This window comes from Salarias fasciatus, chromosome 14 (genome assembly GCF_902148845.1).
Source record: "Salarias fasciatus chromosome 14, fSalaFa1.1, whole genome shotgun sequence".
NCBI lineage: Eukaryota > Metazoa > Chordata > Actinopteri > Blenniiformes > Blenniidae > Salarias > Salarias fasciatus.
The window spans coordinates 1,526,749-1,544,616 of NC_043758.1; the positions used below are offsets into that span (position 1 = coordinate 1,526,749).

The window sequence follows — 17,868 nt, forward strand, 5'->3', positions numbered from 1 at the left end:
GTCCACCATGGCCCCCGGAGGTAAACCCGGTGCTGCTGACCACTGTCTGACACAGTGCTGTAGACGTACAAACGGTGGTCTGCCGATCAGGTAGTCCACAGTCCAGGACATGAGGGGGGAATCCACCTGCTTCACGGTCAGCTCCTTCCCCAGTAGAGCCGGACGGACGGTGTTGAAAACACTGGAGAAGAGGAACTGACTGTCACAGCGCTGGCCTGCCGGTCCAGGCGGGAGGAGACGCAACGAGCAGGAAGATGGCGGCGTCCTCATCTCTGAGTTTGGGCTGGTAGGCCAACTGTAACAAGCACTGAATCTTAGACAGAAGAAGTTAGAGCCAGCTTTGGTAAGTTTGAATTGCTTATTGTGTTTTGTCTTGGGATGGTTAAGTGCTTAGAACTGGAGTTTCGGTTCCTCTCTGCAGCAATAGGAAGGCAGTCAACGCAGGTCACACCTTCTATTGGTTGCCCAAGTGAAATCAGACAGGGGCAGTTTAGCCGGGCGCAATCAGTCAAGATGGAAACAGCTGTGACTCCGTCAGGTACTTAACAGCACAGACTGCACCTGAGCATCAGGCCACATAGTGTGAAGACCAGCGAGGGTAAAGACCTGCGAGTCTACCAGCGCGAGTCCACCGAGCAAGGACACCGGCTTCCACTATGGTCTGTCTGTCACAATCTAACGCACAATGTGATTCTCATGTATCCCAGTCGTTGTCGACAACCGGAAAAGATGTGTAGTCCTCCGCAAACGCAATCCACACAACCTGCCCACTCTCTCTGGAAGTGGTCCAGCCCACACTCAGTTACCTTCGGTCTTCGGAACTGTCGGTCCGCAGTTAATAAGACAGAATTCATCAGTTCCCTGATGAAACTCTCAGACATTCAGGTCCTAGCCCTGAATGAGATGTGGATCCGCCCAGAAAGCTCAGCTACACCAGTCGCACTGTCTGCGCCCGCTACATTAAGCCACACCCCTCGCTGTACTGGCCGAGGAGGCGGTGCTGGCATTCTCTTTCCAGACAACTGGTCTTTCTCCGCACCACGCAGATCAGTGTACAACTTCACTCCAGCCTACTTGTGCCCACAAACTCAACCAGAAACCTGGGGGCCATGATGGATGACCACCTTTAGCTTTAGATTAGTTTATTTGAGAGGGGACAGCGCAAATTCATAAAACACATGATTATACAAGGTTAAAAAAAGCCAGAGTAAGCCAAAAGACTATTTTTCATCTGTAGTCCCCTGGCTATGTTGTAAAAATAGCATTTTAAAAAAACATTTACATGAAGACAAACAGTTAATAGAACAAATGACAAACTCTAACACATAAAACACAAGATACAAAGACAACCTGTAAAAAGGACAATTAAAAGCATGTTACAATAAGAGACATAGGTTCAAAACACGCGACAAGCATCTTTCGTGCTGACAGGTGTCAGTGTTGAGTAGCCACAGTTTTAAGTGTTTTTTAAAGGTCTGGTAAGTGTTTTGTTGTTTAATCTCCTCAGGTATTGAGTTCCACTCACAGACCAGGCTGACTGACCAAAAGCACTCTGCAGAGGGAGGACACAGTCTCCTCTGACAGAGCCACGGGTGACAGTACAGGTCTTTTTCTCTGACAGATGAACTCTGCCAAAGGGGCTGGAGCCAAACCATGCATTGTTTTATAGATTAAACATAAAGCTGAAAATTTTTGGAAACTGTCCCAGTTTAAAAGGTTATACTTTTTTAAGATTGCACAATGATGATAATGTCTCGGTTTTTTTGTCCAGAACTTTAATGGCTTTTTTGTATAAAGTTTGCAATGGCCGTTTAGCACTTTGACTCGCCTGAGACCAACTTGTTAGGCAGTAGTTGAAATGACTGAAAATCATTGAATGTAAAAATATTTTTGCTGCCTCAGCTGACATGTCATTTCGAATTGAACGAAAGTTTGCAAGACTCATTTTCACTTTTTTTCGAAACTCTTTCAATGGCCTTTAAAGGAGAGCTGCGAGTCAGTCAGTAAACCCAGATATTTAAATTGGCTTACAATTTGCAGCTTTTCTCCTGCAACAAATATGTCCGGGTTGTTCAAGTTACTGTTGGCTTTACTAAAAAACATGCCAACAGTTTTAGAGACATTTAGTTGCAGACAAGACTCCTGCAGCCAAGTTGTTACACAAATCATAGCTTGAGTGAGCTTAGTTGCGACAATGTCCTTGGAACGACCATGAACAAATAAAACGGTGTCATCGGCATACATTAGACAATCACCGTCAGAACAGACACAAGGCAAATCATTAATATAAAGGCTAAAAAGAAAGGGGCTTACTATGGACCCCTGAGGAACTCCATTGGATAGCCCACGAGGCTCTGAGCAGCAGTTGTTTACAGAGACAGATTGCACACGGTCATGCAAGTATGACTGAATCCAACATACGGCTTCCCTAGGGAAATTAAATTGTGACAACTTTGTGATAAATACAGAATGGTTTACTGTGTCGAAAGCTTTCCGGAGGTCCAGAAACACCGCCCCTACTACTCCACCCTTATCCAGAGAAGATTTTATTTTTTCAATGAATAAGCACGTCGCTGTTTCAGTAGAATGATTGGAGCTAAACCCAAACTGCATGGTGTGGAGAGAAGGGGAGCTGCTGTTTAAATGCTGAACAATCTGCTCTGCGACCCATGTTTCTGCTACTATGGAAATGGTAGGGAGAATACTTATGGAGCGGAAGTTATTCAAAGAGGTTGATTCACCAGATTTAAAGACAGGGGTGACAATAACAGATTTCCAGGCCTTAGGAAAGTCACCAGTTGAAATTGAGAGATTAATAATTGAGGCAATTGGAGAAGCCAGAATTGAGCCCAGATCTTTGAGCATGTTCATGTCCATTCCAAAACGTCTTTGGCTTTAGATGATTTGAGAGATTTAACAATATTAATGACGTCGGACTCACTGATTCTTGTTAAGGTAAAGGAGTTTTTTGCAGACGACGCGGTGTATTCATCCATTTGTTTAACAGCAAAATGTTTAGAAATTTCTGCCACAGAGTCAATAAAGTGATGGTTGAAGGCCTTAGCTATAACTTTGGGTTCTGTTAATTTTTTTCATTTAATTTAATTTGAATTTGATTTGATTTACTTTTATTGGAATCCCCAGTCAGTTTTTAATGTAGTTCCAAGTTATTTTAGAATTTTCTTGTGCACTATTCAGGGCAGTAATGAAAAAATCTGCTTTGGCTTTTCTTATTTCCTTCACTACCCTATTTCTCAGTGAGACGAATTGTTGCCTTTTACAGCCTGTTTTTATGGACAGCTTCAAGGAGTGATCTCGTTCTTTCATCAACTTCAGAATAGTTTCATTTAACCAGGGAATACCTTTTTTTTTAGCTTTCAGTTGAATTTTTTGCGTATATTGTGTGATAATTTGTTGTATTTTATTAGAAAATCGGGAACAATCCTCATCTACATTTTTTCCAGAGAGCAACTGATCCCAATCCACATCTTGGATTGCATCTTGGTAATTCTGTTGTTCCTGTCATGGGATCCTATGTGATTCTGTGGCACTCAATGGTTTGAGGCGTTTTTTACTCAGTTTTCTACTGACCATTATAAGATTGTGATCGGAGAGTCCAGTGAGCATATTGTAGTATTTCAGCATCCTTTCTGGCCTGTTTGTGAAGGCTAAATCAATCTGAGTACTAGTAGAGTTGGTGATTCTTGTGGGGCCATAAATTACCTGAGTCATACCCAATCCGTCCATCATCTTTTTCAAGTTTTTCCTGACTTGCTTGACCTCCTAATTAACATTGAAGTCGCCCAATATAATGACCTCCTTTGCAAGATTGAACTGCTTCAATAGAAGGCTCAGATTATCATAAAAATCAGCACTGGTTGAGGGAGGTCTATAGATAACTACAACACTGAAGGACATTTGTTCAGACAAAGTTACTTTTAAACCAAGAAATTCAATTCCATTCTCATTCGCGACCTGCACTTCATTACTGTTAAAGGTTTCCTTAGCGTAAATCATGACCCCTCCACCTTTGGAGCCCTGCCTATCTTTTCTTAACATTTTATAGCCGGGATTAGATAGCATTGTTGAAGATGAGGATGCAGAGAGCCATGTCTCAGAGAGGCAGAGGAAGTCAATATTGGAGTCAGCCAGTAGGTGGTGTACTTGATCCCTTTTTGACTTTATGCTTCGTATATTTAGATGTGCACATAGAATGCCTTTTGGTTTGCATTTTGAGTTCCAGATTAACTTAGAGTTATTTACTGTCTGAAACATTCTAAACTTCCGGTGTTTTATTATGACAGGAAGGACAACTTCCTGTTTCCATTGCTGACGTTATTTGCATACAACTTTACAGTACTAGTTTCTGCACTTGCAAAAGAACAGTCACCCGATGTACAGCTGTCATATTTACAAGAGAGTGAAGTTGGGAGTCTGGTTTTACTTGACGTTGTTGATACAGAGTGGTGCTTGAAGGTTTGCGAAACGGCCGCTCCCGTAGGATCCATGGTATCTACTTTCAACACTGTTGCTCTTGGTGAGCACCTGACCTTTAAAGCTCGTGTCCGGAGTTTTGAAAGAGAGAGGTTTTTTTTAATCCAACGTCTCGAGGGTCCGCCCTCCCTCTGCTTTCATGAGCGACCAAGCCACGCCCCTTTCATTGTGCACGCACATTATCTGTCGGGTGAAAATGAGAGCCTCTGAGTCCTACAGCATCCTCCATGTTGAGCTGTTTACGGTGGATGTTCAGCAGACAGTGGATATATCCGAGGTGAGCGGGGCGGCTGCTGCGGAGCTAACTCTCCTCTGCCTGGGCGAGCAGCCATGCTCTCTGGCTGCTCCACATGTTGATTGACAGCATGCCAAAGCGGAAGCTCGAAATCTATTGGCTGAAGCTGACTGGTACTTTTTCGGATAACATGGGGGTCTATGAGACGAAGGCGGGGCTCATAAATTCATTTTTATATTGCTTTATGCTAATATTATATTGTAGTATCGAACCAGACTGACACATTGAAGCTCTGTTGAAAAATGATACATACATTGGAAACGAACGGAAACTCCGGACACGAGCTTTAAGGTTCACATGGCCTCAGTTTCTCGGTCTTGTCGTTATGTCCTCTACAACATCAGGAAGATCAGACCCTTCCTGACCCAACAGGCCACACAGCTTCTGGTTCAGGCTCGTGTGATATCACGCATGGATTACTGCATCTCTCTTCTGTACAGTCAAACCTCTACAGAGGATCCAGAATGCAGCAGGTCTGGTCTTCAACCAGCCCAGAAGAGCTCAAGTCACTCCTCTGTTCATCTCCCTTCATTGGCTTCCAGCTGCAGCCAGAATCAAAGTCAAAACTCTCCTCCTGGCTTACAGAACATTTACAAGAACGGCTCCGGCCTACCTGGACTCCCTGATCCAGGTCTCCTCTCTACCTGGAGCTTCCAGCCCAGCTCGGCTCTAAACCTCCAACCAGACTCTCCTCTGTTGTTCCCAAATGGTGGAACAAACTACCAGACTCTGTGTTCTGCCGAGTTCCTTTCTACTTTCAAGAGACAGTTGAAGACTCAATTGTTCAGAGAACACCTAGGCATTTGATCCGACTCCACGTTAGGGGTAGAATAGGTCAGGTGATCCAAAACCAGCACTGATTTAGCTCTGACTAAGTTGACAAAAAAAAAAAAAAAAATCGGGGGGTAGTTAGCACTTCTTCTGCAACTTGATGGCAACTTCTTTGACCAATCGCACTTGAAGCAATTGCAGCACTTACTAAAGCTTTCTTTCTTATGTCTGAGTTCTTGCTTGTGTTGGATGTCGCTTTGGACAAAAGCGTCTGCTGAATGAAACTGTAGAACTGTAGAGGGTCCAAGTGTGGTTTGACCAAAGCGAGTCTCTCCAGGGTCTTCATGATGTGGGAGGTCAGGGCCACATGTCTGCAGTCCCTGGAGCACCAGGCCTGCAGTCCCTGGATCTCAGTAGAGTGGAGTCTCTCCAGCTGTCTCCTCTCTCCATCAGCTCGTTCACACCGTCAGGGTTTCATTTCTGCCCTGGTCTGAGATTCTAAAAGTTTGATCGTGAAGTTGTGCTCGGTCGAAGGAGGTGGAGTGGGGAAACACTCACAGGGCTGAGTTTGGACTTTTCTTATTTTTAAAGGAACAAACACACTGGCTGACGGTTAATGAGTTTTTCTCCCATGAAGCAGATTTATTTTCTACGTCTCTCAGACTCCACTCGGCTTTCTCTCCGAGCTGTGATTTCCTGTCACCAAGCAAAGCAGAGGCCCGGCGGAGGCACACACACACACACACACACACACACACACACACACACACACACACAGGCAGGCGCAGTAATGATGTATAATTACACACAGCCATGCTGTTTCGCTGCTCGGCAGTTATATTGGCTTCCATAGTTAGATTTCACACAGAATGCAGTTACATTTCTGCTCCCACTGAAATGCTGCAATTATCATTCAGACAACAAATCTGGACAGATGTGTGTTTACTGACACACACACACACACACACACACACACACACACACACACACACACACACACACACACACACACACACAAGTGTATTCTTCTGTAGTTGTGAGGACATTCATTGACATAATGCATTTCCTCGCCCCTTACCCTAACCTAACCTTCAAATACATGCCGAACCCTGACCCACCCTAAACCTAAACTAACCTAATCCTAACCCTGACCCACCCTAAACCTAATCCTCACCCAATAATCCATTCTTAACCCTCATAAAGGTCTGTCAGAAAGTGAGGACCAGTAAAAATGTCCTCAGAGTGCTGGTTTAAAACTCATTCTGGTCCTCACTATTCAGTATGTACAAGAACACACACACACACACACACACACACACACACACACACACACATACACACACACACACACACACACACACACACACACACACACACACACACACACTGCAGTTTACTCAGGAAGTTGTATGGTTTGTGGTGATAAAGTGCCATGTTAAACAATGTTTCTACTGTGACACACACACACACACACACACACACACACACACACACACACACACACACACACACACACTCACACACACACACACACCATAAACGGCCTGAAAGGCCACAGCAGATCTGTTGATTATACCCATAGAAAAGAAGGAGGCAGAAAATAGAGCGACTGCCCAAGATAAGGCTGCAGAGAAACATCGGATGAACGATAGAATAGGAAGGGGGGGGGGGGGGGGGCTGCCCATCCTGCTCTGTGATTGGTTGATTTGAGCCTCCCTCTTCTTTGGCTTCTCATAACAAACTGAATGAAGAACAAAATGAGAACCAACTAGAACAGAGTGAAGTGAAGATGAGCTGCAGCGCCACCTCCAGGCCTCTGGTAGATCCTGCAGAACCCTCCAACTCCCAGGACTCTGGTAGATCCTGCAGAACCCTCCAGCTCCCAGGACTCTGGTAGACCCTGCAGAACCCTCCAGCTCCCAGGACTCTGGTAGATCCTGCAGAACCCTCCAGCTCCCAGGACTCTGGTAGACCCTGCAGAACCCTCCAGCTCCCAGGCCTCTGGTAGATCCTGCAGAACCCTCCAGCTCCCGGGCCTCTGGTAGACCCTGCAGAACCCTCCAACTCCCAGGACTCTGGTAGATCCTGCAGAACCCTCCAGCTCCCAGGACTCTGGTAGATCCTGCAGAACCCTCCAGCTCCCAGGACTCTGGTAGACCCTGCAGAACCCTCCAGCTCCCAGGACTCTGGTAGAGAACCCCAGCTGGGAGGAGACACCGCCCAGGAAGGGCCAGAACACAGTTCCTTTTTTTTTTTCAAATATATAAAAGAAATAGGGACGACAAATACGACAGATGACCTGAAAGACAGTGTAAGTCATGCAGCAGTCCAGCTGTCAGTTAACCTGTCTGTTCCTGTTCCTCTTCCTGTTCCTGTTCGTTGCTCATTTCTCACTACGGCGGTTTGAACGCTTCAAAAGTCATTCCAGTGCATACATGGGACTTTTTTTCCTGTCTAAGTCTGAATAAAGCTTAATCACCCTCTCACAGAACCGTGTACACACAGGAAAACTTTGTTTGAAATTAAGTTGAAGTCTGGTTTATTCTCCTTTGGGAGCAGAACTATACGTAAAAGCTGCCGCATCACAGTTAATCGAGGAAGAAAAGAGAAAAATCGCTTCCAACAGGCGTCACGGCGCCTCCTGTCCAATCAGAACGCTTCACAGCCCCCAGCAGGAAAGAGGATTTAATTTTTGGTTTTTCCCATGAAAAGAGGAATATACTTCTGAATTACTTAATTCAGAATAAACCAATTCTGAATTAAAAACGCCCTGTAACAACACTCAGTGTGGCGGCGAAGCTCAAACCAGTGATAGCCCAGCTCAACCAAAGACCAAGACCAAGTCCAGGAGCAGGACCAGGAGACTCGGGACTGGAATTCATGGCCCTCTGTAGAACATTGAACGATCATGTGCAGAACTCCTGGTTTGTTTTCAACTCCTGGAGTCTTTACGAAAAGTTGTGCTGTCAGTGTGTCCAAGCTCCGTCGTCATGGAAACGGACAGTCAGAACACAACAGACGTTTTGCATTTTCACTCACAACTGTGAGAATCAAACAGTCCTGAATGTGAAAGTAGAACCAAAGTAAATCAGTCAAATCGATCTTGATTTAAATAAAGATCTCATTTTATTTAAACCTCAGCAGCCTTTAAATGGCCTCAAGAGTCTCAGCACACACTTCACTGAGGAGACGGAAGACACCACTCTGTGTGTGTGTGTGTGTGTGTGTGTGTGTGTGAGCGAAAGTAAAAGTCTTTGTCGTGATAGAGGACATGTTGACGCAGACGGAGACAGGAAGCGACTCTTCTCACATCGTCGTCTACGACCCACCCACGTGACCTCTGACCCCAACACACACACACACACACACACACACACACACACACACACACACATCCTGACAGTTTCCTGGTGTTTACATTCATTCCTCCTGTCAGAAGTGAACTCCCTCAAACAATCGTCTGATGTTACATTCCTCTCTTCCTGGAAACTCCGCAGCTCAGAACTTCACCGTCGGTTCTAGATCTTCACTGTCTGTTCCAGAACTTGACTCTTGGTTCCTGAACTGTGGACAGGCCTGGATCCAGGTCTCGGACCGATCCTGGTCTGAGCGTTTCCTGTCTGATCCATCTGAACCTGTGGCTGTGCCAGCGGGCGGTTCTGCAGAGTTCTCCTCCTGCTCCGTGAGCAGTGAGAACTCTGCCGGCTGTGAGGCCGCTCCCCAGGCCCACGTTCTGCCACTCCAGGACAGGAATTTGCACTTTGTGTACCTGACGACAGGCTTCAGAGCAGCTGGAGGAAACATCTTAGCCTGGCACGCCAGACTGTCTCTCCATGCTCAGGGCTTCATGGGGAAACCGTCTGGGATCGCGCCGTTTGAATCTGACTTCTGCCCAACAAACTTTCTGCCGGGCCAATCACAGTCCACGAGAGGTGGGAGTTAGCGTTGTGTCATATTATACCCCCCTCAAAACAATCATGATGGCGGCCGCAACACAGCGAGGTTTTACCACGGCTCTGTTTGAAGTTTTGAACGAACTGAATTTGGCTCTGAAACCACAGCAAGAATCTGCTCTGAAGGCTTTTCTTTAACCCCCAAATCCCACCGGACGCCAAAGCGCCGCGCCGCGTCCCAGAAGCACCGGTGTTACGACGGATCACCAGAACGCAGGCGCGCGCCACGGCGCTGGTGATTCGCTTCAGGTCGCCGCTTCTAAACGGCGCGGCGCGGCGCGGTGCGGCGCGGTGCGGCGCTCCCGGTGTGCACTGACTTCAGGAACAAGACGCTGGCGCGGCGCTTTAGCGTCCGGTGGAATTTGATGGTGAAACAGACGTAAAAGTCCATGCCATAATCCCATGTTTTGGACTACAAAACGACTGCAACGGAGCTGCGTACGTCGCATTGTCGTTGTTTTCTGTTTTCATGACGACGGACCTCAGAGCCTCTGAAAACACAACTGGAAACTTCACAGTCCATGAAAACCAGGAAACACAACTTTTCTAAAACTCTGGTCTTGGTCCTGGTCCAAGCCCAGATTCTGATTGGACCATGGCTCTGGTTCTGGTTCCGTCTCAGGGGCGGGACCTTGGCTCCTGAAGTTGCTCGTCAGTCTGGGGTCAAGCTGCAGTGTTGACCCCGAGCCTGGGGTTCCCTTCAAACATCTGGTTTAGCGTTACCTCCCCCTGTTTCAACAGTTGGTTTCGGGTTCCGTTGCTCTTCGGTTCCACGTTCCTCGTATCTGCAGAGGCGTGAGAGCGTGGCGCATTTTTTAAAAGAGGAGCCATGTTTTCACACACGGGTCTGAGCGTCCGAACGGCAGCCGCGCGTTTTAAAAATGCTTAGTCTTCTGTGAAGGAGGGAAAATACAATTCTTGAAAATTCTCCATATCCCTGTAAAAAGGGGAAATGCTACTTTTTGAAAATGCTCCATCTCCATGAAAGAGGTCAAAACACAATTTTCTGAAAACGCTTTGTCCCTGTGGAAATGGGGGAAAACTCTACTTTTTGAAAATACTCCTTCTCGGTTATCACGGGTGAAATTAGAACATGAGAACTGCGTCGTTTTCAAAACATTGCTTCTTAAACGTGGAAGTTTTCAGGATCGAGCACGTTGAAACGGCGCGTTGAAAGGTGAAGTGGAGTAAAGGAATCCTCGGCACGGCCGAGTCGCTCGCTCTCGCAGCGTCAGTCGCTCTTTTCTAGGAAACACTAATGACAGCGAGGAGCCGCTCGTTTATGACTGTAATCAGGCGCTGGAATCCACTGAAGCTCCACCGCTCGTGTTTAAAGGGAAATTCCATCTCCGAATGGCTCCGTGGGGTCAACGCCTGAAGGCAGCGCCGCGGCGTTACGTAACCAAACCGCGGCTCCGGCTCCCCGGCTGGGGTCTTCGGCGCCTCGTCCCGGAGCTCAGGAGAGGTTTCAGGGATTTCTGTCGGCAGCAGACGAGTCGTGTTAGAAGGTCGTCCTCACTGAAACCAGAAGACGAGCAGAAAGACGACGGATGAGCTGCTCCAGAAGCTCGGCTGAGTCTTCAGCAAAGTCCCTGAACGAGTCTTCCATGAAGACCAAAACCAGGGGTGTCCAACATGTGGCGCTTCAGTCCCTCTGCAGCGGCTCCATGAACCTTTCACATGATACATGGTTTAACATTTAACTTATTCTGTCACTCTTGGTTCAGAAAAAGTAGAAGTAAAATTGTGAAAAATTGCTAAAACCATAAGAAATGGGGAGAAAAATAATAGAAGAGCTTAAAAAACTGAAATATCTCCAATTTGGTGCAAACTGGCCTGAACCTGATCCTGATCCTGATCCTGATCCTGACCCCTCTGGTCAAACTGCTGCCCTCTAAATCCCGCCTGGACTCACAAACCCAAGACAGAAGAGACTCCTCACCCACAGGAAGACGAGAAAGACGGCTCAGACCCTTCACCCGATTCATGAACTGGAGATAAAACTCAGATCAGATTTGCTCTGTGTGTGTGTGTGTGTGTGTGTGTGTGTGTGTGTGTGTGTGTGTGTGTGTGTGTGTGTGTGTGTTGAAGGAAGGCACAATGAGACGAATGTTCATCAAACCACATCCTGTATTCAAAGTCAGGTGTGTCACACACACACACACACACACACACAGTTGTTGACAGGAAGTCATGATGTTCTTTTCACACTGACAAACGGCGTGTTTGACATGTGAACTGAACGGTTGGATGCAGGACTGAGAGCCGATCAGCGGTGAGTGTCTGGACCCGTCCTGTCTTCTGCCGCTCTGGTAGAACGTCTCTCCGTCAGAACGTCTCTCCGTCTCGGTCTTGCGATCGTCGATCGATGGGTTATTAGCCGAGTTGTCGTCCCGCAGCAGGAAGCAGTTTTCGGGCGTGGCCGAAGAACCAGACGCTGCAGAGAAACGTCTGACAGCAGGTTCAGACCGCTTCTCTCTGGTCCTCACAGGAGTTCCAGAACTAGAACCCTTTTGGCGCGGTGGAGCAGTGGACACTGACAGCAGAGCACCCTGCACGTGCACAGCGGCAGCAGCGTTTCACTAAAGTTCTCTCATTTTTAATGGAAATGGGTTCGGAGTATTTTCAAGAAGTCGCTTTGTCCCCCGTTTCCACGGCGACGTAATCGAAGAGTTACCGAAAAGTGTTGTGTTCCGCCGTTTCCACGGAGACGGAGTGTTTTCAGAAAGTTGCGTGTTCCCTGGTTGCTAGGAGAACGGAGAGAACGTTTTTGAAAAGTTCCACCTCGTCAGCCATTTTCAGAACCTCGTCTCCAGCTGCTCCGAGCTCGGTTGTCATGGAAACGGGCACCTTAACTGCGAAGACGGAATCGTGGAACACGTCCGCCCCTCTTAAAGGCCTCAGTATACTTCCCCGTCGCCGCTACGTCGTTCCTACGACGTATACGTCGTAGCCCTACGACGGGCTACGTCGGGGCTTGACGTGCGCCTCCCGAAAATTGTGACTTCGCGTCGTTTCGACGCGTGGTGACGTGAACGTCGAGGGCTGTGATTGGTCCGCTTTCGCGTTGTTTATAGAATAAAGTAGAACTCACCCGAAATGCTTTTCTGATCCGAACAGTGCTTCAGGAGAAATTTAGATCCAAAATTGAGCGGCGCACATCCCTATACTGTTAGCAGTGTTAGCACTGTTAGCAGACGGGGCTATGTGTATAGCCGCTCCTCAAACGGCTTTAATCGTCCAAAAGCTCGTTAGTTTCACCAATATTTCATCACGGTCTGCTCAGCCTCTCCTCCACCACAGCCCGGTGTCGCCAGATATGTCATATATGCAGATATATGTTCGGTAAATGCGCGCGTGTCTAGATACGTACGTCTAGAAATCTATGTCTATAGATCTATGTCTAGGTAAAGCCGGAGCTACGGAAGCCGCATTGTTGTTGTGACTGCTAGCGGCTTGGCAGAGGAGGGCGTTCCCTTGACGCAGGAGCAAGATATGTTCAGTAGCGGCGTAGGGTTGTCGGCGTAGGAACGCCGTGGCGGCGACGGGGGAGTATACTGAGGCCTTAAGAACTCCTCCACGCTCCACAGCGTTTCACATCCACCGCCGAGCCGCTGCCTTTCAACACGCTGCAGTTTAGTTTGTGGTTGTTAAGGTTTTGCATTTTCACTGTAAATCATTAAGAAACACTGGAATGAAGACACACACACACACACACACACACACACACACACACACACACACGCAGGCTGTTATCTGCAATGGCACAGCTCCAGCAGCAAAACCACCATGACTTCATCTGCTCTGTCACAGAGAAGAGAGATGATGACAGGGCACACACACACACACACACACACACACACACACACACACACACACACACACTGAATGACTCAACCTTTTGCCATAAGGTTGAGTGAGAAGTGAATGGTGTGAATGCCATGGCTAAATAAGGCAGTAACTTCTGTGTGTGTTTTCCGGCATTTAAATGAGAACACACACACACACACACACACACACACACACACACACACACACACCATGCAATTCCCTGTTTGGACACACTAGAAGCCTTTTCTTCCTGACCTGAAGCTCCGTCTAGTTTACAAAAGTGGGGCCTTCCGTTAAAAGTTGTGCTGTGATGATTTTGAAGTCAGAGCATTAAGGGTAAACAGTGTGTGAGGACGACCGTTAAACGCCATCAGGAAGCTCTGAGTGGGCGTGGTCTACCGGGGGGACCCGGAGCACCCCGGAGGAGTGCAGCCGCCACATGGCCAGCAGGCTGCCGGCTCCAGCTGTCAGGCCCTTCCTGTCCGGACCTGCAGCTCGCCGCCGCGGCGGTGGAGTGTGTGTTTGGGGAAATGTTCTCACTTCACACTCTGCACGGAAATTCCTGGCGCTGCCGGGACGTCTGGCGGCGAGCCGCTAATGACGGCGGCCTGCAGGTGTGCGGCGTGCAGCGTGCAGGTGTGGCGTGCAGCGGAGGCCTGAGGACGGGGCCGACGACAGAGCGAAACACACCCCCCCCCCCACGTTTAATGACTTTCAGGCGGATTTAACCCTCCTGGCTGCACGGCGCACAGCGTCATTCAGTCAACCTGACTCATTGTTTCAATCGCTGCTGGAGCAGAAATCACTAAACTTCCACTGTGTTTTATGGGTCCGTCTACACGACAACTGTTCTCAGAGACACTGAAAGCTTTTTGGAGTCAGTCTTCATGGTGGAACTTTAGGAAAGCAGCGTCTCCATGGAAACGAAAAACACAACTTTTCTGAAACACTGTTCCTGGTCCCAGTCTGGTCCTGGTCATGTTTAGAGTGTAATGTTCTCCGAAGCGTGTGTGTGTGTGTGTGTGTGTGTGTGTGTGTGTGTGTGTTTCATTACATAATCAAGCAGCCCCACCGTTTCCAGCATTTCTTCTTTGTTTGTCGTTTTCAAACCGCCGCTGTGTGAACGTGAACCTTTTCTGACACAGAAACGCTGCGTTTTGGGTTGAAGCGTGGCTTAAATCGGGCCTGAAGTTGGTTATTTTCTGATTGATTTCATTTTGTGTGGCTTTAATAGAAGTCTGTGGTGAAAATGACGTAGTTTTCAAAGGAACCTGCTACGGTCAGAGTGCGAAGGTTTGCTGACGGAGCTCTGCTCTCCTGCCGCTGTCATATTTAATGTGACCACTAGAGGGCGGCAGCGGTTGACCAGCCTCACTGTGGGATTCTAACTTTCGACCACTCATTCCTCTGTCCTCTGGTAACGTTCTGCCGTCCTCTCTGTGTCTCCCTCCAGCGGCAAGGCGTCCGTCCTCCGTCTCTTCTCTGAGTGGGATTGTGGGTAGGATGATGTCGTCCGGCGAGCGAGGAGCCTCGTCGTCCTCCTGCACCTCCGTCAACACCGTCTGCTCGGACGGCGAGCGTCCCGCCTCCCTGTCCCTGTCCTCCTCGGCCTCCTCCGTGTCCCTGCAGGACGCCTCCCACTCCTCCTCATCGTCCTCCTCCTCGTCCTCGTCCTCGCTCCCGTACGGCGCCGTGCCAACCTACAATGCGTCGTCGTCCTCCACGCCAAAGAGGAATGGCTCGGACATCAGCCTGGACCTCACTCCGCTCGTCACGCCGCATGGAGGAGCAGGAGGAGGAGGAGGAGGAGGAAGAGGAGGTGGTGCTGCTAATGCTACAGGAGGACGACAGGCTTCTCTGGACAGCTCAACGGCGGCGGCGGCGGCGGCCACGCCCCGGCAGCTGTCGCGCCTGGAGCGAGTGGCTCTGGAGATCGTGGAGACGGAACAGGCCTACGTCAGAGACCTGAAGAGCATCGTGGAGGTAAGAACGTCCAACATCGCTGCCAAAGTAAAGCCGTCCTCTCATGTGGACGGCGTGGAGCTCAGGGACAGTATGGAGGATGAGAAGCCCTCAGCGCAGAGGAGCTCGTCCCAGACATCAGCCAGCGGAGGAAGATGCTCTATAATCTGATGTTAGAGGAGGAAGATGCTCTATAATCTGATGTTAGAGGAGGAAGATGCTCTATAGTCTGGAGGTTTTTGGGAGGAAGATGCTCTATAGTCTGATGTTAGAGGAGGAAGATGCTCTATAATCTGGTTGTTAGAAAGAGGAAGATGCTCTATCATCTGGATGTCAGCTGACACTACATCAGGTATCAGTGGCATCATCTATTTGGTTGGAGGTTCGAGGACAGATGTAGGGAAGAGTTGAGGACAGAATCTGGCCTTCGGGTGGACCAATCAGGATGCGGCTGGGCGGGTGGAGACAGGAGCCACCGAGCGGCTCTCGGCTGTGTGAGGTGGAGGAGCGACTGATTTCCAGGCCAGGTGTGGAGGACGTCGGCCTGCTTCACCTGCAGCTGTCCAGCCGGCTCCGCCTCCTCATCCGTCACCCAGGAGCAGACGGAGCGCAGCCGGAACTCTCCGGCGGCGTCTGGTGGCCTCCGCCCTGCCGGAGGCGTCCACTGGGCGGCAGTGTTGAGTCGCTTCAGTCACTGTTGTTCCTTCTTCCTCTGGTTCTTCTGTCACCGACTCATGACTCCACCGTGTGGTGGAGACTCGTATCGCAGTGAGCTGCAGGAAGTGGAAGAATTTGCAGATTTTGGGACTTTGGGGCTGTTTTTGACTCAGCTGGTTATGTCAAAGGCATAACAGAGGATTTTCTCAAAAAGTCGAAGCCAAACGTCTGTTACTCGCTTTTTGAAAAACACGCATGCGCCAAACCATCCTACCTGCTGTACTGCTCCTCCCGAGGAAGCGCCTTTCAAATGTCGGGACTCTTCCTTCCGAGGCCTTTCTCTTCTTCTCATAAACTTCGTGCACAGGTTTCCTGTTGCGGCTTTCTGCCATTTCAAATTACGCGGTGAACTCCGTGACGCTACACTGACTGGCTGAAACCGAAGCTCACGGGCTACATAAACTCTCCGAATGCGCATGCGCAGATAACGGGAACAAGCGCGCTTGACGGCATTACGACAGCATTTCTCCAGAGTGATTGACATGTTGGAGGACCAATAGTTGAGATTCCCATCCCGGAATTCATAGGCTAAGAACATTCTCCACTATACCTTTAAGCTAGTTTAATTTTAAAAATCAACTTTTATAGTTTGATTTATCACAGTGTCCTCTGTCTCTGTGATGAACCGGACTGGTGCGGTTTGGTTTGTTCCACTGGTTTGATGCCGGAGCCTGCAGGAGGACGCTGGGGCGGTGTAAACATGACGGAGGAGCGGAAAAGACTTTGTTTTATGGAGCGAACAGCAACATTCAGGAGGCAGGTGGTTCTTCCAGGAAACACCTGCAGAGATGTGAAATAAAAACATGGTATTCATTCAGCTGAAGCCAGAGCAGAACCGTCTGGATCCTGCGGCGCTGTGAGGAACCGCCAGAGGTTCAGCCGAGGAGCGAGCCTGAAAACCATCCCTTCAAACAGCCTGTGAGCTTCTCCATCCATCGTTAGTCCAGGTGCTGCAGTGTGTGTGTGTGTGCGTGTGTGTGTGTGTGTGTGTGTGTTTCTCCGCATCCAGCTGTCTAATCGGAGTGTGAAACATCCTTTTGAAGTAAAACAGAGAATTTACAGCTTCTTTCATCCTCTGCCATCACACACACACACACACACACACACACACACACACACACACACACACACTGGCCTGTCGTCAGCTGTGTCGGCCTCGTCTCTCGTCGGCACGTCTCTTTGTCTTTGTCGGTTAATCTCTTCCGACTCCCGTTTCACACTCAGAGGCAACTTTCACTCCTCGCCGGGTAGAGGAGCTGCTGGCAGGGACTCGTTGACCACAGTTACTGCTGAGTTTAGTTACTTTAGTTACTCTGGAGTCACTCTGGCAGCTACAGGGCAGAAAGAGGAATTAGTTATTTGAGAAAGTTCCTTGTCACATGGAGTTTAGCTGAAGCCTGAATAGTTAGATGGAGGAAGATGCTCTAAGACCTGGATGGTAGCTCTACTAGAGATAAACTCACAACATGCAAACAAACTGTTATTTTAAATGCTTATGCTAACCACAGCTACAGCGCATACAGGCTAATGCTAATGCTAAAGCTGCTTCTAGCAGTGTTTCATGTTGGCAATTAGCTTAAAGTTAATGAGTCTCCTCCCCCACTAAACTGGAGTTTCGTGACTTTTGTGTGTGTGTGTGTGTGTGTGTGTGTGTGTGTGTGTGTGTGTGTGTGTGTGTGTGTGTGTAATGTCAGCCTGCTCTCTGGATTTGAGGTTTTTGCTGAAGTCTGGTTTCGATTGAGGCTACATGATGTCACGCTCACTTGGAATCCGAACCAACGACCATAATAGGGCCGTGTGTGTGTGTGTGTGTGTGTGTGTGTGTGTGTGTGTGTGTGTGTGTGT

The 17,868-nt window shown here is 48.6% G+C and overlaps 1 protein-coding gene across 5 annotated transcripts in view; it reads left to right on the forward strand.

Annotated features, from left to right (window-relative positions):
• LOC115400550 (pleckstrin homology domain containing, family G (with RhoGef domain) member 2) overlaps positions 1-17,868 on the forward strand; it is a 96,733-nt gene that overhangs the window by 14,884 nt on the left and 63,981 nt on the right. For 3 of the 5 annotated variants that reach the window (XR_003932812.1, XM_030108516.1, XM_030108517.1), the window contains exon 3: positions 14,798-15,327. Coding sequence is in view for 4 of the 5 variants with exons in the window: in XM_030108516.1 (XP_029964376.1) it covers positions 14,798-15,327 (530 nt within the window). In the remaining variant the exon portion in view is untranslated. Of the gene's footprint in view, positions 1-11,685; positions 11,789-14,797; positions 15,328-17,868 lie in introns of those variants that run through there. The other 2 variants (XM_030108518.1, XM_030108519.1) reach the window with 2 other exon arrangements.